The sequence below is a fragment of the Botryllus schlosseri genome, chromosome 8 (assembly GCF_051294905.1).
Source record: "Botryllus schlosseri isolate E-star chromosome 8, Bs_hap1, whole genome shotgun sequence".
Taxonomy (NCBI): domain Eukaryota; kingdom Metazoa; phylum Chordata; class Ascidiacea; order Stolidobranchia; family Styelidae; genus Botryllus; species Botryllus schlosseri.
The window spans coordinates 21981020-22005060 of record NC_137243.1 but is presented as its reverse complement, the minus strand read 5'-3'; the positions used below and the strand labels follow the sequence as shown (position 1 = coordinate 22005060).

Genomic DNA, 24041 nt, shown 5'->3' with positions numbered 1-24041 from the left:
ATAAGCCAATTTTGAGTTGGCTCGTGATATATGCAGTCATTCCATATGATGAATATTAATCGGTTATGTCATATTATACATTGGTGACATCACGATATACCTCTGTCTGGAGTTGACTAAGGTTGCGATAAGATAAGGCGAATCATCTTGTTAAGATCATGTTGGTAGCAAGGATTAAAATTTAGAGTGAGAGGACGGAAAATTTGTGGCGGGAGAAATTTTTATGACCATAACTTGACGTTCTGGAACCATTGTGACCTAGTTGAATATTTTAGCGTTTCTCGATGCCGCAAAAGATGTTGTCGCTGTTCGTCATTTGCTTCCTCTGGCTTACCCATCCTGCCCCTTTTTTGTAGATGGATGGTACGTATGATCTGTGGTATCAATGATGTTTTTCGACTTTCCACACTTTGATTTGCGTGTCCTGTAGTCAACTTATGACTTTTATGACCATTTGACATGAATATCCCCGGCGAGTATATTCTGTGAACATATATTTACATAGCCGACATTTCATAAAAGTCAAAATAAGTGACATTGTATGTTGAGCAATTCTTTGTTGGTTTTATAATTCCAAATATGTTGTAAACAGAGCATCCTACACTGAACCACTGTTAACGCAACCCAGAATATATCCCAAAAGAATCAATTCGTCGACGCCAACGCACCACCTCCATACAAGAGTGAAGCTGCCAGAACGGAGATGACTCTAAAACCATTACCTGGAGCAATTTCATATCATCCACAACCTCGTTATCAGCCTACACCCACTCGCGCTCTACAACAGCCCGGCATTCGGCCAGCGTACACAGCATCCCCTTATGCCCACACAGTCATCGAATGCCAGCCTGCCTTTGTGCAGAATCAGCCAGTGGCTCGTTTGAACGTGCAACATAATATCACAGTGAGTATGATGGTTTCAACATGCGTTGATTTTTTAAGACTAACTGATTCCAGATTATAGACTCAGTCTGACGCGAGACAAGCCTTATGTATCGTCCATATATCTTTTTACTTAGGCAACTAATGATTACAATGCAGTGTACATCATATCAAAATGATGTCCAATGTTTCTAGACAACATGAATTTGGACAACCGTTATATAAATTTACAGTGTTTGTATATGCGCTGAGTCAGTCTAATCCCAACGAATACTCTTCTGCCGAAATGGTCGTGCATCTAGTTCATGGGTCGACAACAAACGGTTGGCTAGTCGCAGTCGACTCTTAGATGCATCATCTACAGCAGTGGTTCTCAACCTGTGGTACGCGAAGATCTTCCAGGTCGTACGCGAGTAGATTCTGTTTTTTTTTACGTCCGAAGGGAGTTATTAGTTTAGGTGGCGTTGATTTTGTCAAAACTGAAGCGTTAGGTCAAAAAATTGTCAAAATTGGTTGCAAAGTAAAAAAAAAATAATCCCGGCATTTCGTTTGTATCATAGATTTTGAACTGTCGGTGAACTTATCATTAAGTATTTTACAGCCTGTAGCCTACTTTATGGTCTACCGTTGTAGACGGCCCATTGCTTGCTCATCATGAATCATAAACGGTCAAACCAAACAAATAGGGTAACAATTTACATGTTATGGTAAACGTATCGCAATATCCTAACTGAAACAAGACTGCTTGGGCATTGTATGGTTCTTATATCAAGAAGTGCATGATGAAAAATTGTGATGTAGACAACATAGTCGAAATGAAGCAACACGGTGTGGCATCAGCAGTGTACGCACAACTTCAGTGTTGTCAGTCAACAACTGTTGCTGTTGAACGTTTATTCTTCATTCTTGGCCAGCTATACTTAGTATGGACAGACACTTCCTATCCGAGAATGTAGAAAAGTATCTTTCGTTGTACTACAATTTTTTTTAATTAACTGTACCCATGGCCTACTAAAAACATATTGCATATTGCATTGCACATTGTTTCAGTTGGCCATGCTCTACCATAATACGTGGTGTAACTACTGGAATTCTTCATATGGCCAGATATTGGTAAAATAAAGTTTTCTCATTTAAAATTTGTAAGTTTTTAAGTAAAAAACGCTTTGTCAGGTCAAACTACTTCGTAAGGACAGACAGTTCCATCCAGAAATGAATATAAGTAGTACAATTATAACATTATCTACAAAAACCCCTAATTTGCACTCGTGAGGTCAGAATTAAGTTGATTTAGGTGAAAAATGTCAAAATCTTAATTTCAGGTCAAAATACTCCGTTTTTAGGTAAAAAATCACCCTAGTCATTGCACTCCACATAGATCAAACACGTGATTTTGACGCCATAAATGGTGGAAACATTTTGACCGCCTACACGGCGCACGTAACTTATGTAGGTGTTACGCGGCCACTGCATAAAAGCTCGAAGTGGTACGAGGATGGGAAAAGGTTGGGAACAACTGATCTACAGCTCTTCATAGGTTTAAAGAAAAATACATGTATAATGCAGGAATAATTTTATTGGAATGATATTTCTCTTTATAGAATGTTCTTTTCTTATGAGATGATTCGTTTATTTCGTGCTGTGTGAAGGCAGACTAACATATATACAAACACGGTATTGAAAATGAAATCTGAGGGACACTGCATTTCCAAAATGAATGTGACGTTGGCCTACAGTGAGTCAATCAGTTAATTTTTCGCGCGATTTGTCCTTGAGTCGCATGCGATCACATACAGTGTTCTCAATAAGAACATCGCAAACACAAACACGTGTCTTGTCGTGTTTCCGTTGCTACGCTGCACGCAGGTCAAATAGAATTGTTCTGGAATATATACCAGGGGTTGGCAAACTGCGGCTCTTCATTGATTTCACATCCGTTTCGCAATTTTGCTGGAGTAGCCTAACCAGATCATAAACAGATGCATTTTTTATCACGTATTGACAATTTGCGTATTGTTTTGGTGTTGTTTCTTTCCTCTTCGCTTCACCGCAAGATATTGTAATGGTGAAGCGTCCGGCTTCGTGATCGGTAGGTCGTGGCTTCGATTCCCGACCGGTTCAGACCAACGACCTGATTAGTAGCACTGGTATCCGTAACTTCCCCGCTTGACGCTCGTGCATAATTGTCCAATGCAGGAATGGGGTAGCATGAAGGAGTGGTACAAGACTTAGAAAGTCGGGTCGCGTTATATCTGCCTCTTTCTTCTCCAGCGCCATATGCACATCATGTACTACTCACAGTAATGTTATGGGTACATTCAGATCGTGTATATGTATATTATAAGTCGGTGTATATGCCGCAAAAAACAATGTGGAAAAAAATAAACTACGTCGATTCCGTGTGGTTTTCAACACTTGTGAAAGTTGAGGAAAGTCGCGCTACAGGGTTAAAGCATTCTTTTTGGACTTGCGGCATCCTTTCAAAATGAAAAATAGTTCGCGGCACGCCAACACATAGTGGTTTTGAAATAGCTCGGCGGCTTGTTAGATAAGTGTCTGCTCGTTTCCAAAAGTGTAATTTCGCTGTACTTGACGCCATATATCTTCATTTGACAATTTTGCATGATATAAACGGCAATCTGGTATAGGTTGCGATTCATCATCACACCGAGTGAGGCCCATATCTAGATAACTGTTGCAATATGCGTGCTCTCTAGCTTTCTTTTTTAATGTACCTCAACTTCCAAAATCGATGTTATGTACTGCAATGACCATCACTTTTCTTCACCATCACTTACTTTGTATCAAAATAAACTTCTCCAATTGAATGTTTCTAAGAATAATCTGTTTTAAGTATAAAGCGTCCGATATTAATATGCCCATCGTTCCGTCGTGATTACAAGAAGCAGGGCGTATTCAGACGAGAAAAGGGAGTCATTGTTATTTACTAACGATTTACGACGTCACAGATATTTCAGATTGCGCTTAGATATTATTTCATAAAATTTGTTTGACAAACTTCGCACACTTCCGCATTGTCGCTGTAACTATTCATGGATGCCAAACGCATTTTCACGCAGATCCTGTAGCACGCGTGAGTCTAACCAGACGTCGACAGTTCCACTAACAGTCAACCGCAGTTCAATTATAGTTCCAAGCTTCCAACAAGCCGGGATAATAGCCACTGTGGTTGGGATATTTGTTAATTGATATAATTTCATCAACTTTACCTCTCAATTCTGAAATTCCTCGCTTGCAACAGAACGTAACTCTACAGCAGACCTGGGCAAAGTGCGGCCCGCGGCGTGATTTTGTGCGGCCAACGACATTCAGAACATGAAACACACTTTTAAATATTAAAAGGTGAACTAAAATCACAGACTGTATTAAATGGACCGGAAATGTGTTTCTATGAAGCGCGTTTATTTATGTACTGCGTGTCAATGATCTACGAATGCGTAATTCCAATTCAAATCACTCACATAATAAACCCAATAGAGCAAAGCATGCCGGAAGAAATAAAGTCACAACTCAATGTTTCCGTCAGTGCAGTTCAAACCTTGTTTGTTGTCATTGTTACAAGCTCTGTGATTTTAATTGTGACGCAATAGGTTTTCAAATCTCTAATTCCTAAAACGATGTAGTTAGTTCACATGTACATTGTACACCGCACATGTACCTTATCAGTAGGGCTATTATTTTTACCTAAAAAACGGAAGATTTTGACCTAAAAAATCTAAATTTTGACCTTTTTTGACCTAAAAAAAAACTGAAATTTGACCAAATTTTGACCTCACGTATGCAAATTAGGTGTTTTCGCATATAATGTTAAAATTGTACTACTTATCTTCATTTCTGGTTGGAACTGTCTGTCCTTACAAACTAGATTGGCCTGAAAAAACGTTTTTGGCTCAAAAACTGACAGATTTTAACATGAAAAACTAGTATTTTAACGAAATCTGGCCCTATGAAGAATTCCAGTAGTTACATTACGTATTCTGGTGGAAATAATTAAAATTTGTTCTAGTACAACGAAAGATCCTTTCCTACATTCTCGGGTAGAAAGTGTCTGTCCTTACTACGTAGCTTGCCAAGAAGGGAGAAAGAACTTTCAACAACAGCATTTGTTGACTGACAACACTCAAGTTGTGTGCACACTGCTGGTGACAAACCGTGTTGCTTCATTCTGACAATGTTGTCTATATCACAATTTTTCAGCTTGCGCTTCTTGATATAAGAACCATGCAATGTCCAAGCAGTCTTGCTTCAGCTAGGATATTGCGGTACGTTGACCATAAAACCATGTCACTATTTGTTTCATTTGACCATTTATGATTCACAATGAGCAGACGATGGTCCGTTTACAACGGTAGGTCTATAAAGTAGGCTACAAGCTGTAAAATATCAAATGATAAGTTCACCGACAGCGCAAAATCTACGATACAAACGAAATGCAGAGGTCAAAAAATGTTTGACTTTGTAAACAATTTTGACAAATTTTGACCTAACGCTACAATTTTGACCTAATTTTGACTTTTTTTGACATGTCAAAAAATAATTGCCCTACTTATCAGTCGCCATTGTCACCGATAAGGTTATTAACGATGAATAAGCATGCCAAAAAAGAAAAGTGCACGATGAAGGTCGTAATTTTAAGAAGATTTGGACCACTCAATATTTGTTCACTGAAATTAGAGGCAAACCAGTATGTTTAGTTTGTGGCGAGGTCGCCGTACTTGAAGAGTATAATTTGAGTCGGCATTATGACACGAAACATGCTGCGAAATACAGACGCGTGGCTGAGGCTGAGAGAGTGAGAATTTCCGAAGGCAAGTTGACGAAGCTAGTAAAACAACAAGGCTGCTTTACAAAGGTGCTGGCATCGAGGGAAGCGGCGACCAAGACTAGCTTAGTCATATCCCACACAATCGCGAAATACAGTAAGCCATTCTCGGATGGCGAGTATGTGAAAGAATGCTTTTTGGACGCAGCTGATCTAATGTACCCTGTGGGCAAAGAAGCATTTGCAAGTATCCCGCTATCCCGGCGAACCGTCACCAGGCGAATAGAAGACATCGCTGAGAATCTTGAACTACGGTTAAAAAGTGGAATTGAAAGTTTCGACTTTTTCTCTTTGGCTTGGGATCAGAGCTGTGATGTTTGTGATACTGCCCAATTTCTGGTATTTATTCGAGGAATAAGGCGGGATTTCACGATTACGGAGGAACTGGCAGCGTTGAGATCAGTAAATGGAACCACAACGGGCAGTGATATGTAAGAGGTAGGTACATGCATGGTTAAGCTTGAATTGAAATGGGACCAACTGGTAGGTGTAACAAGTGATGGTTGTCCGAATCTAACGGAGAAAATGTCGGACTTTTGAAACAGGTCCAAGACACAGTCACTGAACACGGTACAGGACATACTTTGACATTGATACATTGCATTATACATCAGCATGCGTTGTGTAAGTGGGTGCTAAAGCTTAACCGTGTTATCGATGTTGTGACTAGGACGGTTTGCGTTGTGTAAGTGGGTGCTAAAGCTTAACCGTGTTATCGATGTTGTGACTAGGACGGTTAACTTTATCCGAGCACGAAAATTGCATCACAGGCAGTTCGTGGAACTTTTAGAGGAGCAGGAAAATGAACATGGTGACATCATGTACCATACATCTGTCAGATGGCTCAGTCTGGGAAAGGTGCTGAAACGATTTTGGGACTTGAAAGCAGAGATTCAACAATTTTGTGAGATGAAAGGCAAAAGCATCCCGGAGCTCGCAGATATTGAATGGATGGCAGATTTCGCATTTGCTGTTGATATGATGGCATTGATGAATGAACTGAACACTAAACTGTAGGTGTAGGGCAAGGGCATTTTCATTCATGAAATGCATATACCTGGTCAAAGCTTTCATGAGAAAGTTACAATTTCTTTCAAGTCAACTACAAAACAACACTGTCACTCACATGCAAATCCTAAAAGAGGTAAAACCATCATCTAATCATCTCAGCAGGTACTCATCCATGTTAGGTGATTTGCATTGTGAGTTTTCAAGAAGATTTGCTGATTGTAAAAAGATTGAGGATAAAATGCACGTGGTTTCCTCTCCATTTGCCTGTAGAGTGGAAAATGCACCCAGTGATGTTCAGATGGAACTCATTGACATGCAATCTGACTCAGTACTGGAAGAGCACTTCAAGTCAGCATCACTGCTGGGGTTTTAATCGTCTCTCAAGGAGGAAAACTTTCCAAACATGAGGAGACATGCTCAGAAAATATTGGTTCTGTTCGGATCAACCTATATATGTGAACAGACATTCCCGGTAATGAAGTTCACCAAACCTACGTACAGATCCTCTCTTACAGATAATCATCTGTCAAATTTTCAACCTAACTTTGATGCACTCGTTAAATCCCAGCACAGGTTAGATTTCTATCACTAATTAAGATCAAGGGACACTAGCATATGAATTCATTTGTTTTGATGCTATATGTTCGGCTGATCTTATGTTTGATGTATACGTGGTAACATATCGCTTGTTGAGGTATCTTTGAATTTATCTGAGAGCCATCAAGGGGTCTAACATTACAAACGCAGCAATTTTCTATCGCGCAATACGACCGAAGCCTAAGTCTCAAATCTGAATTTGACGAACCCGGACCAGAACGGGGCTCGTTCACTTTAGGACCAAAAATCCATTTTCTCCGTAAGGCTGTAGTGAGTTTGGTCCGAAAGTGAACGAGCCCCGTAGGTCCGTCAATTACATGTTCCGGAATCATATCGCACATGGAAGAAAAAATAGCTGAAACAGACCTCCAAATTAGGATAAATGATCATTTATTAGGGTTTTATCAATATAAAATCCCAAAAAATAATGAACACACGGTAAGACTAGCGTTTTTGCGTTGAAAAGCACACGGAAATGCCATGTTGACAATTTGTCAAGGTAGGTGCCGAAAAGGTTAACTTTCGGAGCGGCCCGCCAAAATGTTATTTGGTTCTCATTTGGCCCGCCGGGTAAAATTATTGCCCACCCCTGCTGTACAAGCCTACATTTTAACGGCAGAGCCGGTACGATGCCTATCAATGAAAATTCGGATGGATGTGTTTGTTATTCGAATTTGTAAACTTGAAATCACTTCCAAAGGAGTTCATTTCTCACTTGTGATTAGCAAGACACCGAGGATTTGAAAATTCCATTGTCACACAGGTACCGCCAATCCTGCTTTACTCTAAGACTAATCAACGTATTGCGCAAACTTTAATTCAGCCTTCAAAGCACGCGATATGTCGGACAAAGCATTTTAGCGATTGATATTGATGTTCTGCATGACACCAATTTTGATTCGTCAAATATACCACCTTCACATCGAGGCCGATTTAGAATTGATTGTTTGCTATAGACTACTATTATTTTGTATATAATTACAAAATTTCGAAGAAATCGTTACGAGACGTTCACTCTTAGCGAAAAGAGTGGGTATACTCACCCCAAAAGGTGGTACACGAAAACAGAACTTACGTAACCCTGCGGGTGTATATGACCAGAATCCACCCCATTCCTTGCGGTGTATATCGCATATCTCACCCTAGCCATTAGAATTGATAGGGGCGGAATTTGAATATATACACCCTACTTGAACTCCTGTATCTTCTGCCAAATGACACACTATTGCATATAAACATTCTTGATTGCAATGCATATATTCAATATCAATTGAACCATATTAGCATAAAATGGAAACATACTTCGTGAAATAACAAAAACAGAGATCCCAGCGACGGAGAAAAAAATTCACTGAAAATACTGCTCGAAGAATATTGCCCCTGTAATATTGGGAAGCCGCCTCCTCCAGGTTTCCGCAAAACACTCTTTGTACAGCGAAGGTTGAGTCACTATCTTCAGCAAGAACTTGTGGCATCATCCTGAAATCAAAATGCATACTCACAACCCAATTAACAGGCACATACGCTATGATAGCTTAACGAAGTCCACAAAAATAGAAGCCGTTACCAAGTATATATATTTTCACAGAGTACTTACAAAATATCAGATGTTTCACTCGATAAGGCATTGCAGTACAGACTGTGGCCCGATACGGTGAACTTACCGCTATAGGAAACATATTCACACACGATCACTGATGTGTGGGCAATTAGGCATCGACAAGATGGAAATTTATGGATAAACCGCATGTACCAGGCAGACTTGGACAACTAGAAAACGTTCCCTTTTTCCAAATTAGATTTTATTTTTCGAATTGAAGTAGAATTAAAATTATAGCTACTCAGTTTGGAATTAGATTAAAATTATAATTCTAGCTAACAAATTAGATTAGAATTAGCATTACTGAATCGCGAAAAGTTGAATCAAACTCAGTTAATATCAAATGTCTGTACACTGTACAGTAGGGTTGTTCAATAAAAACTTGTTTTCAAAATCTCACTCGCTTAGTGTTTAAATTATCAGGTTGTCTAAGAAGACGATGCACACCAAATTTGACTCAATTCCAACCAGTAAAGGCCGTGCAATCTTGAATTGAAATTTTTGATTTATTAGGAAAAAAATGAAAAAAATTTCAAATTTTCCTGTCAACCTCATGAAATTGTTGGGTTGTCTTCAAAGACGATGCAAAACAAATTTGACTATATTCCAACTAGTAGAAGCAGAACTATTTGAGTTTTTCGTTGATAATTCCCATTGAATTGGGGATTATCACGAAAAACTCAAATAGCTCTGCTTCTTCTAGTTGGAATCCCCATTGGATTGGGGATTATCAACGAAAAACTCAAATAGCTCTGCTTCTACTTTCAATTCAAGATTGCACTGCCTTTACTGGTCGGAATTGAGTCAAATTTGATGTGCAACGTTTTCTTAGACAACCTGATAATTTAGTCACTAAGCGAGTGAGATTTGGAAAAAAGTTTTTTCTTGAACAACCCTACTGTAGAATAGGTGTGTTCAAAAATTACTTTTTCAAATTCTACCGGCTACATGATGAAATTGTTAGGTTACCTAATTGACGCCTGCACACCAAATTTGGTTCGATTCCAACCAGTAGCCGCATTGCTACAGGAGAAGAAAGTTTTTTGATTATTATATGAAAATGAATAAAAAAAGACTTGAAATTTTCTGTTCACCCCATTAAATTGTTAGGTTGTCCATAGAAACAATGCTCAACCGATTTGGCTCAATTCCAACCAGTGGAAGCGGTTGGATTTGAATAAAATAGCATTTACGGGGACCGATTCTTTAATCATTTATTACAATTGTGGCCACCGTAAATACTATTTTATTAAATTCCAAATTTTTCGACATCAATAACTCCGCTTCGGCTGGTTTTAATTGAACCAAATTTGGTGGGCATCGTTTCTATAGACAACCTAACAATTTCCTGGGTAAACAGAAAATTTTGAATTTTTTTCACTCATTTTTAAATGATAAATAAAAAACTTCCTTCTGCTTCTGGTTGGAATTGAACCATATTTGGTGTGTAGCCTTCGATTCGCTAATCTAATAATTTTATCAAGTAGCCAGTAGAATTTGAGAATAAAATCATTTTAACACCCTTATTGTACAGCAAGCTTGGCTGTTTCGCACTATACAGTTATGCTGTAGCATTTCCAGGAAAACCAGACATTAAATTAGAAATGAAACTAGGCTATAGAAAGATTTCATACATTCGATTAGAATTGGAATTAGAGCTTAGAAACATTTCACAAATTAGAATAGCTTCATTTAGTATAATTAGACAACTAGAATATCTATAGTTGTCCAAGTTCGGCAACACCGCTTGCATCAGAAATAACTGAATATATTTTGAAGATTCTTTCTGTTAGTAGTGTCATATGCCATTAGTAATTTTATATTAGTCGCAAAGATTCATATCGTAATTTTCAAAGTAGAAACCTCCGAAAAACTGCTTACCATACTTGTCTATTTTTCCGACATTTCGTATTCTACTTCTACTTGACGTAGCTTTGACTTGTACTGGGGACTGTTGCATCTACTTGTAGTCGAGTATAAATTGACGACGGTATTTCTACATCGACTTGAGTAGCAACGCTGGTAACTTTGACCATCTCTGCTTTGGTTTACCTCATATATGCGACTACGAAAGTTGACATCAGGTGTCGCTAACAAAGTTGTCATACCTGCAGGCTTGATAACGAGTCTTTCAGTTTTCGCATCATACCCTCAAACTCCGTTAGTTCCTGTGATAGAATCTTGCTCTTGCAGCATGCAGTCTTTAAGCAGCATCCTAAATTTTGAAGAAAATCAGAGAAAGACATGCATGGACTTGAGTTAAATCTGACTACTTGGTATTAATACAAAACACGAAACGTTTCCTGGTTGGGCAATATTAACTTTCAGAGTGGATTCAAAACGACCACAGATACTAGTCTGATTATAGAAACCTTGTCTTGCCTCATATATGGAAATTAGCAAATTAGCTGGAAGCTAACGATTACCTTGCAATATGTGCTGTTTGATGAAGGTCCATCACTGTTTTGAAGCATACGGTTTTACGGTTCAATGCGACGTCGACTTGGTGGATATCCCTGACATGATCGTGTATCATAACATCCTAAAATTGAAAAATAACCACGAAGTATAAACGTTTAGTTGGCAATTTGGATTGGATTCTAAACTCCCAAGTCATCTGATATGTGCACTAGGGGTCTTCAAAAATGACTTTTTTTCTCAAATCGTATTGGCTACTTGATAAAATTGTTAGGTTACCTAAATGAAGCCTGCACACCAAATTTGGTTCGATTCCAACCAGTAGCCGCATTGCTACAGGAGAACAAAGTTTTTACTTATCAGGCCTATATGAAAATGAGTAAAAAAAATTTAAAATTTTCTGTTCACCCATTATATTGTTAGGTTTTCTATAGAAAGAATGCTCAACCGATTTGGCTCAATTTCAACCAGTGGAAGCGGAGTTATTGGCGTCAAAAAATTTTGGATTTCAGTAAAATAGTATTTACGGTGACCGATTTTTAAATCATTTATAACAGTTGTGCCCACCGTAAATACTATTTTATTCAAATCCAAAGTTTTCGACATCGATAACTCCGCTTCGGATGGTTTGAATAGAGGCAAATTTGGTGGGCATTGTTTATAGACAACCTAACGGTTGCATGGGTGCACAGAAAATTTTGAATTTTTTTTACTCATTTTTATATAATAAATAAATAAACTTTCGTCTCCTGTAGCAATGCGGCTGCTGGTTGGAACCGAACCAAATTTAGTGTGCAAGCTTCAATTAGGTAACCTAACAATTTCATCAAGTAGCCACAAGAATTTGAGAATAAAAAGTCATTTTTGAACACCCCTGCTGTACAGCAAGCTTGGCACGTTTCGCACTATATAGTACTACTGTAGCATTAGCAGGAAAATCAGACATTGGATTATAATTGAAATTAGACCATAGAAAGATTTCATAAATTCGATTAGAATTAGAATTAGAGCATAGAAACATTTCACAAATTACAATGGCCTCGATTAGTATATTTAGAGAGAGAGATATGGTATTCTTTTTCGCCTGCACCATCGAGATGCTTTTTGACGACGGATATGCGATACGGCCTTTATAGTAAGGTCATCTAATCTGCACCCCCGTTTTTTTCTCCTCCATGCTATCCGTGATTGCTGAGCGCCTAGCGGGATAGCCGCGAATACCAGTTTTTGAGTCTTTGGTCTGACTCGGCCGGGGATTGAACACGCGACCTACCGATCGAGAAGCCGGACGCACAACCATTACACTATCTCGCTAGAATATCTAGTTTTCCAAGTCTGGCAACACCGCCTATATCAGGATAACTGAATATATTTTAGAAGATTCTGTCTGTTAGTAGTGTCATATGCTATTAGTAACTTTACAATAATCGCGAACATTCATATCGCAATTTTCAAAACAGAAACTTCCGAAAAACTGCTTACCATACTTAACTATTCTTCCGACATTTTGTATTCTGAATCCACTTGACGTAGTTTTGACTTGTATTGGGAACTGTTGTATCTACTTGTAATCGAGTATAAATTGACGGCAGCATTTCTACATCGACTTGAGTAGCAACGCTAGTAACTGTGACAATCTCTGCTTTGGTTTACTTCATATATGCGACTACGAAAGTTGACATCAGGTGTCGTTAACAAAGTTGCAATACCTGCTGTCTTGATAACAATTCTTTCAGTTTTCGCAGCATAGTCCCAAGATTGGTTAATTCCTCTAATGTAATCTTGCTCTTGCTGCATGCGGTCTCTAAAATTTAGAGAAAATCAGATATAGAAAAATTGATATGAATTTAATATTGATTCAAAACACGTTTGAAACGTTTCCTCCTCAGGCAATATTGACTTTCAGAATGGATTCAAAGGGACCACAGATCAGGATTGTACTGATTCGAGTCATGAATTGACTCGAGTCAGGATTTTCTGATGACTCGACTTGACTCGAGTCATTTGCTCAAAATATGGAAATGACTCGACTCGAGTCAATCAGTGTATTGACTCGACTTGGACTTGAGTCATTGCGCATGACTCGAACCTAGTCATATGACTCAAGATTCAGACGGCGAAGACCTACATTTCTTTGAAATTTCGGAGAATAGTAAAGTAACCTCACTATTTAGATTACGCCTATTGGTACTGGTACTTAAAATTTCGACCAGTGAGGGAAATTAGTATATTTATGAATGCGAACCATTCGATATCACCAAACAGAGTTATAAAAAGTGGATTGAACAAGATTTCAACTGGAAGCTGATCAGTCAACACAATGACTTGGACTCGGATTCGAGTCATAATACCATGACTCAGTGGTCAAAGAAAAATGACTCGACCTGACTCGAGTCAAAACTATATTAGTGAGATTGACTTCTGACTCGGAGCCTCGTGACTTGGTTACAACCCCGCCACAGATACATGTCTAACAGTGTCTTGATTTGAAAACGTTGACTTAAGTCTTATACTTCGAAATTAGCAAATTATCTGGATGATAATGATTACCTTGTAATATAAGCTGTTTGATAACGATCCTTTACTGTTTCGCATCATACGCTTCTACCGTAAAATGCGACGTCGATTTGGTTGAAATTCCCCGATATTTTGCTTGTATAGCAGCATCCTAAAATTGAAAAAATAACCATGAGGCATACGGTAAACATTCAGTTGATAATTTGGGTTGGATTCGAAACGCCCAAGACATCCAAAATGTGTACTGATGTTGTAGCCTTGACTTGCTTTAATGCTTGTTAATAAGCAAGTTAAAATACAATTTTGCAACTCTCCTACGCATAGTATATTACTCACCAATAACATATTTGATTTCACATTCACAGAGTAAGAGTCTTCTACTAATAGCAATCAGTCCTTGAATCTAACAAAAAGCAGATTTGTGCATGTCATGTCATTTGTGTATGTCATATCATGAGTCAAGAAGTGCATATATTATGATTTGTTTATATTGATCAAAAGGACAGTTTGATCAACTTTGGCAAGGCTATGTTTGCCTCTTCATATTGGTCAAAACATTGAAGACCCAGCTAATCCGTGCATTGTTGCACACCCAGTTGACCGCAGTAGTGCACATTGCTACTCAAGCAATAGATGTAAATTTCTACTCAATGACAAGCATATAGAAGTGACTAAGTCAAATCCATGTCAAGCTGCTTTAAATTAAAATAAATATATGAACAGAACTCAGAGAAGTAGTTTCAAAAGAAGTAGTCTAGTTGATGGGTCACATACTCTTAGCAGATAGTCTGAGGGGGGCACTGCAAAATATGTTCAATACTACTGGCAAGCCTGCTCCTAGTCAAGTCTCTCATATTCATAGTGATAGCAATATAGCATTGTCATATTTTCACCCATGTCATAATATCATTAACATTTACTGGCCCCAATTTACGGGGATCGAAAGCTTTCATCATCAAATGTCCATTGCTCACCTCAGATACCATTGCTTCATATTCTTCAGCCCTTTGCTGTTTGTATGTTACACTTGTTTTCTCATGAGCAGAAATCGATAATTTCATTCTTCAAGAGCCCCAAATTTGCGATCTATGCCCATGCAAGTCTGAAGTAGAATAGATAATATGTTTACCTTCCTGCCATAACATAACATATAATGTGTATATAGCTTAGTGATAATGACAGGGTGATAGGCTGATAACATAACCCTGCATAGTCAGTGGTAGGCCTCCTTTACACTTAAACAGGTCGTGATGTGCTTTGGTAATCATAATACTTACCTATATAACGACAATCGATTTTTTTTCAATGCACTTACAAACGATGATGATCGAGCCCAAATTACCGTAGTTTATAATCATAGCTGATGCTGCACCTGTCAACAGTATCTCCATTAGAGCCATTGAGCTACTGTGTCTTGGATATTGGTATCGGTACTGGTGATACAACAATGTATGTGAATTCAATGTATCGTCACTACCGGTACGTTTAAAATTCCAGCTTGCTACATATAATTCTGGGGTCTGGTCTACTTTCCTACCCACAAAGTCAGAGATCGTAAAGTGTTCACCATGATCACCAATGAATGTTTTCCATGACCACGAACAAAAATTTATAAACGTCAATATATGTTGTTTTTGCGTTTGGAGAGGGTTAGGGTCAAAGTTGGGTTTAGGGTATCCCAAGATTAGGGTTGGAGTATTAGGGTGGGAGGGGGGATATTAGGGTTGTGGGAGGGGGGATATTAGGGTTGGGGTTAGGGGGATATTAGGGTTGAGGGAGAGGGGATATTAGGGTTGCGGGAGGGGGTATTAGGGCTGAGGGATATTAAAGTTACGGGTGAGGATATTGGGTTGGGGTTAGGGTTGCGGGAGGGGATATTAGGGTTGCGGGAGGGGGATATTAGGGTTGCGGGAGGGGGGATAGTAGGGTTGCGGGAGGGGGGATATTAGGGTTGCGGGAGGGGGGATAGTAGGGTTGCGGGAGGGGGGATAGTAGGGTTGCGGGAGGGGGGATAGTAGGGTTGCGGGAAGGGGGATAGTAGGGTTGCGGGAGGAGGGATATTAGGGTTGCGGGAGGGGGGATAGTAGGGTTGCGGGAGGTGGGATATTAGGGTTGGGGGAGGGGAGATATTAGGGTTGCGGGAGGGGGATATTAGGGTTGCGGGAGGGGGGATAGTAGGGTTGCGGGAGGGGGGATAGTAGGGTTGCGGGAGGGGGGATAGTAGGGTTGGGGTTAGGGTTGCGGGAGGGGGGATATTAGGGTTGGGGTTAGGGTTGCGGGAGGGGGGATATTAGGGTTGCGGGACCTCCCGCAACCCTAGTATCCCCTTTCCGCAACCCTAATATCTCCCCTCTCGCAACCCTAATATCCCCTCCCGCAACCCTAATATCCCCCCTCCCGCAACCCTACTATCCCCCCTCCCGCAACCCTAATATCCCCCCTCCCGCAACCCTAATATCCCCCCTCCCGCAACCCTAATATCCCCCTTCCCTAATCTTTGGATACCTAACCCCAACTTTGACCCTAACCCACTTCCAATCTCCCTTTCCATCCACCCCAACCCTAATATCCGTCTCTCTAAAGGCACAAGAAAAAAACAATTTATTTTGGCGTTTATAAATTTTCGTTCGTGTTCATGGTAAACATTTCTTGGTGTCCGTGGGGAACACTTTTCTTCGTGGGTAGGAAAGTAGACCAGACCCTAATTCCGTTCAGTACAGCTGCAACACTGAGTAACAGGAATCGGATCTGTACCGGAAACGCAACGGAACAAATGTTCTCTACTACTATAGTACCGATACGAAATGTAACTCACCATTCAGATATTTTCAATCTCGAATGAGACTTTCTTCACAGATTCACGACAACTAATACGGTCAGTCGATAGCCAGTCTGGTCTCGTAAGCGCGGAAATACAGCATATAACGAAACATTTTACATAGCTGTAGCGAAACATAGCAGCAGCTGTTCTGGTGACGACGGTTTGTTTGTTCCATTATGATGTCACAATTGACAAACTGATGCAATAACTATATTGAAGTTAAGGATCTCCGGAATATTTGTATGTATACTATAATTGATTTATCAGAAATGTGGATTTGATAGCTGTGAAGCTTCAGATTACATCATAATAAGCTTAAAAAAGTCTTGCAGTACTAGATTCATCTTCATAGATCGAACCATTGATACGATCCGAAAGCTGTATGCGAATTGTCGTTGTCGGTTAGGCTTAGTGTGCAATTCATAAAGCTACGAAATAGTGAATAACATAACAATATAGATATGAAAATAACCAGGAAACTTTTCCCCAATTTAGTCCCTCTTTCGCCCACTTCAATGATTGTTCCGTGACGTAACCTCGTGTCCCATTTTAATTTGAATTCTTGCTACGCCCATATTGCGTACTGCTCACCTAAGTTTGTGGCTAAAATTTGACTCCTCGTATTCCCAGCTTTAAATACCCGTAACCTGCATTATACTGTGGTTATACACTAATTCCGTGCGGCATAGGCCCGATATATTTTGTACATAGATATAGCCTACGTACATTCGTACAACTGTGCATTTGACGTGGCATGAAAGAAATTATAAACCAATATCGTGGCAACTTCATAATGTGTCGTATTTTTGCCACACACTTGAGATACATCGGTCACACTATAGTAGCCAGGGTGAAACTTCAGCCAAGTACGAGTACCGCAGTGCACGATAAATGTGAATTACAATATGATATTGTGGACTTGACTATTATTCATTCATGTCGATGTAGCACAACACGAACTAATACAACGAATGCTTATTTGTCACTGAAGCTGAAGCTATATGCGTAAGCGAATTTACTTGATCGAACCGGGTTAAATCCATAAAAACTGAACAATGAAACATTGCCTAAGCCTACCCAAGAAGCCTTAAAGACACGGACAGCAATAAAGTGGGTGAAAACACGCATTTTCGGTGGATAATTAAAACCCAAAGAGAATATGTCCTACACGACCTACAGTTAGACACAACAGGCTTAACCAGGCTTCTGACCGACACAGACTTAAAACTTCAACAGTTTTGTGGAAGCTTGAGGAAGCGGCTAGCGCGGATTGAATCCCAAACTTCATATTTGTCTGACAAAAGGTGTGATCTCTAACAATTCACCCCAAATGCCAATGCTTCGGGTGTATATTTTATGGTATGTGTGTATAGGGGTGTATTTGGCTTATTTCCACCAATAGCTTAGGTGTAAATGACAAATTTAGTACCCAATAAGTGTGATGACTCAAAACTCACCCTACGCTAGGGTGTGAATTGCGAAAACACACCATTTTCGTTTACAGTGTTGAGTTTGTAATATCGTATGTATACGCTGGCCTCAGTAAAATGAACCTGTGTGGTGGTGACCGTCGTTTAGGGAGGGAAAGGGGCTATCGTAGGGTCCGGAGAAAATAAAACATGCGGCTCTCAGTTGGTTTTATGTGATCAGAAATAAGTATAGATGGCTCTTTGTATATGCTGAAGGTTGCCGACCCTTGATCTAGTCATGATGAGAGGGTGTACCAACTGTGCTTTGGTGTTTCTTTACAGTTATCAACACGTTATTACACTCACTATTCTCAAACCTCAACTTATAGTTAGTGTTCGTGCATGAATTTGCATGACCTTTGAAGGAAAATCTAATGATTTACGAACGGTGGTCTTGGTTTTTCATAACTAACGCTTTTGTTTAGGTATTCATAATGTTTTTCAACTACTATGGTCATTTACACCAGGCCGATATTCTTCATTTTTATTCCGGAACTGGCGACTTGTAGCACGGCCACTTCTAAGATTTTTGTACGATGTCGCTTACGCGGATGAGATGGAGAGGCGGAGCCTAGATAAACCCTAACACTTAGATAGAAATTCAGTAGTCGACGTCGGTCTGACTCGAACCCGCAACCCAATGGTGTTGCAGCTGTGGATAACTAATGGTGTTGAATATGCTACGAAGCATATGAATGTTAAAATACAAGCTAATCTGTGTGGCGAGATAGCGCATAGTGGTATAATTAACAGCTTCAACACCAATTGGTTGCGGGTTCGATTCTGACCGAGGTCGACTCCAGAATTCCTACCCAAGTGTTGGAGGCTTATCTAAGCTCCTCCTCGTCGTCTCATCCGCGTACGTGGTGTATTACAAAAAGCCTAGCTAGAAGTTGGCTGTGCTGCATGTCTACAGATACGGAATTAAAATGAAGAATATCGGCCATCGGCCTGGTGTAGATGACCATAGCAGTCGACAAACACTTTGAACACAACAAACTAACGAGCAAATCAAAAAACACATGCGACTAACCAGGGCCGTAACAGCACTTCGTCAGCCCCCCCAAAAAAACGTTGGTCTTGGGCCCCCCATATGATGATGAATCGAACCTCTTGGGGGCTTCGCCCCCCAGCCCGTCTCACGCTGTCCCCTGTTTACCGTTATACTTTTCATCTGGATTGGGCATCTTGGACTGGGGCCAGCTTTTCTCGCCTAGACGCGAAAAATTTCTATAATGCATGATTGAATCGGCCAATAAGGTCGGTAAATACATATATATTGCTTTCAATTGTTATCCTCTCACTGCCCACGTATTCAGATTTACAGGTGAGGTGTGTTTGAAAAGGTAGGACCCCTCAATAATAAATAAACACCTTCGGGCGTATACCCGTTGGCAGGAACAAAACAGCACTTCACCAGGCCCCCCAAAAAACGTGGGTCTTGGGCTACCATAAGGTGATAAACCTACCCCCAATCACGTTGTTCGCTTTTGCCACGAAATTAGCCGTACTGTGTAGTGAGCCAGCGATAAGCGCGAAATTTTTTAATAAATCATGATAAAAGCGGTAAAAAAGATAGGGAATTGCATGTCTATTGCTATCAATTTCTTGTCCTCTCTGCCCACGTAATCAGATTTACCGGTAGAGTGGAGGGAGGTGTCTTGGAAACTGTAGGGCCCTTTGGTATGACTCCGTAACATGATGTTATTTAGTGACCTCCTGTCTGCTATATCAAAATATATGGAATCGCCAAAACGTAGGCTACTAAAGTAAAAGACGCACACGATTTCAAATTGTTATTTCTTCACTGGCATATAATTTTTCCCTGCGGGGTGGTATTTGTCTTGTGAGGTTCAGATTGCCAAGACAGGAATATTCGGTGCCAGTCAGTTAGGCGCCTATGGACAATTAAACCTATTTGTATTTTGTATAAATAACGAAGTTTTCGGTCAACATAAGGGCGGTCCTTTTCGCCCAAGGTTTTCTCGCTGCCGATCGTCCTGGCCCACTTCTTGGAGTCGCATGTTACATGGCCTAAAACTTTGTATGTCATGGTAAATCGTCGCACGGTAATGGCCAATGCCGACATGCCCATTTCTATAAATCTTGGGTATTTTTTCTAGGGGGAAAAGTAGTCAAAATTAAATATATTTGGTAACTTGAAATCGCGCATAGCGCGAAAAACTTTTGAAAAAGTTGCATGAATTTATGTTAATTCCCGAAATAATTTATGCTAATTCACGAAATAATTTTGGGCCCACTTCGAGCTCAGCCCCCCCCCCCCAATTGGGGGTTTTTGGGTGCGGCAGTTACGGTCCTGCGACTAACATGTAGCGAGATAGCGCAGTGGTATAATTCGCGGCTGCAACATCAACGGGTTGTGGGCTCGAGTCCGACCGAGTTCGACTTAAGAATTCCTATACCTAAGTGTTGGAGGACCATGTAGGCTCCTCGTCTGCGTGAGCGGTGTTTTCCAAAAAATCCTGAGAGTGGGCCGTCCTCTAAGGCGGAAGTTACGGAATAAAAAATGAAGACTATCGGCCTGGTGTAAATGACCATATAAGATAGTCGATAAACACCATGAATACCACAAAAACATGCAGACAAGCGACTAACCTACGTTGGTCAGTTGAATACACCGGCTGCAAATTCATCAATTTCTAGAACCTACTTTATTGTTCCGTATGCCGTGATTGTAATCAAATACAACCAAATAGTTCATTTCCTCGCGTGTCACACTTTTTCAAACATGTGCTTAGGTGTTAATTTTAAAATGGCAAGTAGGCAGATTGCTTGTGTCAGTGTATATGTCGTATTGAAACTTCGAACATTAACTATACCGAATCAAACCCAGCCGAGCATATCCGTTTGGTTCAAGTTTTTAAACTATTCACGCGTGAACTTGTATATTAGTAATATGTTGCATTAATTTGTTCGCAGGGTCCCCATGTTCCTGATAAGATGACTTGCTCTATTCTCAGCATGTTATGCGGCTGCTTCTTTCTGGGACTTCCCGCCGTTATCCTAGCCAGTCAGGTAATATTTGGATTCAAATACATACGGAGCTGATTCTCGAAAGATAACCCCATCTCGCCACGCAACCAATAACCGTATTTATCAACATAACGAGACACATCCTGATTCTGGCAATGGTTGCAAACCGGTGGTACGCATACCACATGTTAATGCAGGGGTCGCCAACTTGCGTTAGGCCACGGCCCACATGACTTCAATATCGCGGTGAAATATAGGCAACACAGGCTACAACAAAAGAAACAATGTTTTATGAAAGTAACACAGGGTGAGTACTTCAATTCGGCTTATTACCAATTTTTATCAGTTTAATACACCCCAAGAAATGCGATACAATGAAAAGATAGGAAGGCATCAAAACGGCTTGACGTTGTACTTATAGAATCAGACACCCACCTTGTTTGTTTGTTCTGTCGTATTCATGGTGTCTGTGGACTACTATTTTCATTTACACCAGGCCAATGTGCTTCATTTTAATTCCGTTGCTGCCGACTTGTAGCACGACCCACTTCTATAGGCTTTTATAAGACAGCGCTTACACCAGAGGTGGGCAAACTACGGCCCGGAACACCGTTTCGTGCGGCCCGCGGAAGGGTCAAGAAAATGTCATGCGTACTAAAATGTAATTTTACCAGCGAGTTGGCAATATTTTTTCTTAATGTATATTCCTACAACAATTTGATAATATTCTCACTATGATCTTTATTTTGTTTTATTGCCCACGTAGTAGCCTGGTCTCAAGGCCCACGCATTTTCAAAGGTTTCAGTTGGTACACATCACGGGCATTAACAACGGAAATAACGTAATTCGAAATGTGAGTGCGATTTAAAATTGGCAACCACAGCAATTTTATTACTTTTGTTACCGTATTTGTGACAACGATTCGCGTGTGTGTTATAGATTTGTCCTCGATATGTGTAGAAGTATTTTATTTTTATATCAACTATATATTGTAGAAGCGAATATTTAAGGTAGCATGGTCATGATTAGAGTGGTTTTTAAAACAAAAATCAATTTAGAACAAACATGTTTAAGACAAGGCCCTTGTTCAAGCAACGACGTTACGCATATTCAATTGTGACGTTAGAGTGGATTGATATACACAATTAAAAATATAGGATATTTATATCTGCTTTGACGAAATAGACTTTCAACCCCTGTCATATACGAACATAAATATCTTCAACCTGGACTACATAGTCTTGCACAGTTTTTACGGTCTGCGGTCATCATCATCAGAACATTCATTCCGTACTAATGATATATATCTGCGTACTATAGCTGTTGAACCGACTATATTTTGAGGGTTGAAACCATCCCATATCGTATACGTTGGCTATATCGGGTGGTAATCGTCGTCCGTAACTCCGTAGGCACATATAACATTTTTTGGGAGATTATTTACAAAATTATGGCATAATTATACAACTTAACAGAACGAAACAAATTAACGGCTTTTGTTTAAAACACTGTTTACAACAGTGGTTCCCAACCTTTTTCGACTCATCGCCCCCATTTGAAGCTCCACACCGATCATCGCCCCCCCAATATTGGGAATCGAAAAACAGCACTTCACCCCCCCCCCCACCGAAAAAAAACGTTTGTCTTTGGCCCCATAGGGTGATAAACCAAACCCCAGCTACATCAGCTATACCCTATTTCATGTACTGTTTGGTGAGTCACCGTATTTCGCCTAAACGCGCAAAGCGCGACAAATTTTTATAATTCATGTTTGAATCGGTCAATATGGTCGATGTGATATGTTGGAAAAGGTAGGGCCCCTAAATAATAATTAAACATCTTCGGGCGGAATCGTTGTTATATTGACTTCTTTACATGATGCTATTTCGTGACCTCCTATATCTGCTATGTCAGAAGATATGGAAATCGTCAAAACGTACCAAACTAAAAGACGCACATGATTTCATATTGGTATTTCTTTACTGGCAAATAATTTGTTCTTAGCGGGATCGCATTTGTCCTGTAGGGTTAAGGTCACCAGAACAGGAACATTCGACGCCAGCAATTGAGGCGCCTATGGACAATTAAACATATATGTATATGTATCGTAGTTTTAGTTACATGGCCTCTAGATTAATATGTCTTGGTGCGTCGTGGCGCAGTAATGGCCGACGCCGAAGTCTCCCATTTCCATAAATCATGCGTATTTTTGTTGGGTGACGAGGACCCCAACATCAAGATACATGATAATGTTAAATCGCTCACAGCGCGAAAATTTTTGAAAAAGTCGCATTCATTTCTAAAAAATTACTCTATCATTCATGTTAATTCACGAAATAATTTTGGGCTTCCTTCGATTTCGGGCCCCCCACCCCCAATTGGGCGGTTTGGGGTGCGGTAGTTACGGTCCCGACTCCAATATAGCCGTTTTAACGCAACATCGCCCCCTTCGTTGTTTTCGCCCCCTATTTCTCCCTTCGTTATTTTTGCCCCCTAGACCGCCAAATCGCCCCCTGGGGGGCGATATCGCCCACGTTGGGAACCACTGATTTCGAACATGTTTAAAAAAAATTGTTTTAAACAACCACTCGTTTTAAATGCCACCCTAGTTATGATGCTTTCAGCATTGTATATCCTGGAAGTAGAATCAGGAAATCTATGAACACATCGTTCCTCACAGATTTAAATATACATGTGCTACGGAGAATCGGTACAGCCGCCTTTCATCCCAAATTTTACCAAATTGGTTATTGAAGTTGACCAATGATGACCATCAACTTAAAGAATCTTGCCAATGTGTCTAACGTGTGCCCGTTATCATTAAATTATTGTTTGTTTAGTTTTAAATATGCGCATAGTTATCATCTCCGTAATTTCGCGGTGGATAT

The 24041-nt window shown here is 40.0% G+C and overlaps 1 protein-coding gene and 1 long non-coding RNA gene across 5 annotated transcripts in view; one reads left to right on the top strand and one right to left on the bottom strand.

Moving 5' to 3' along the window:
* The first annotated feature begins 226 nt into the window (after nt 1-226).
* The window catches only part of LOC145444503 (uncharacterized), a 31222-nt gene continuing 7407 nt past the window's right edge, over nt 227-24041 (top strand). The window contains exons 1-2 of the mRNA XM_080322497.1: nt 227-904; nt 21099-21194. Coding sequence (XP_080178623.1) covers nt 704-904; nt 21099-21194 — 297 coding nt within the window. The 5' untranslated portion in view covers nt 227-703. The remainder of the gene's footprint in view (nt 905-21098; nt 21195-24041) is intronic.
* LOC145445232 (uncharacterized) lies at nt 8348-17547 on the bottom strand. 4 transcript variants are annotated; one of them, XR_013916928.1, is made up of 6 exons: nt 14843-15378; nt 13902-14019; nt 13061-13155; nt 11360-11475; nt 11042-11148; nt 8792-8812 (listed from the first exon to the last, which is right to left on the bottom strand). It is a non-coding gene; the product is annotated as an uncharacterized LOC145445232 (long non-coding RNA). The 4 variants fall into 4 exon arrangements; XR_013916927.1 differs by lacking the exons at nt 11360-11475; nt 13902-14019 and adding an exon at nt 16684-17547 and having other exon boundaries at nt 8348-8812; nt 14843-14970; XR_013916930.1 differs by lacking the exon at nt 11360-11475 and having other exon boundaries at nt 8599-8812.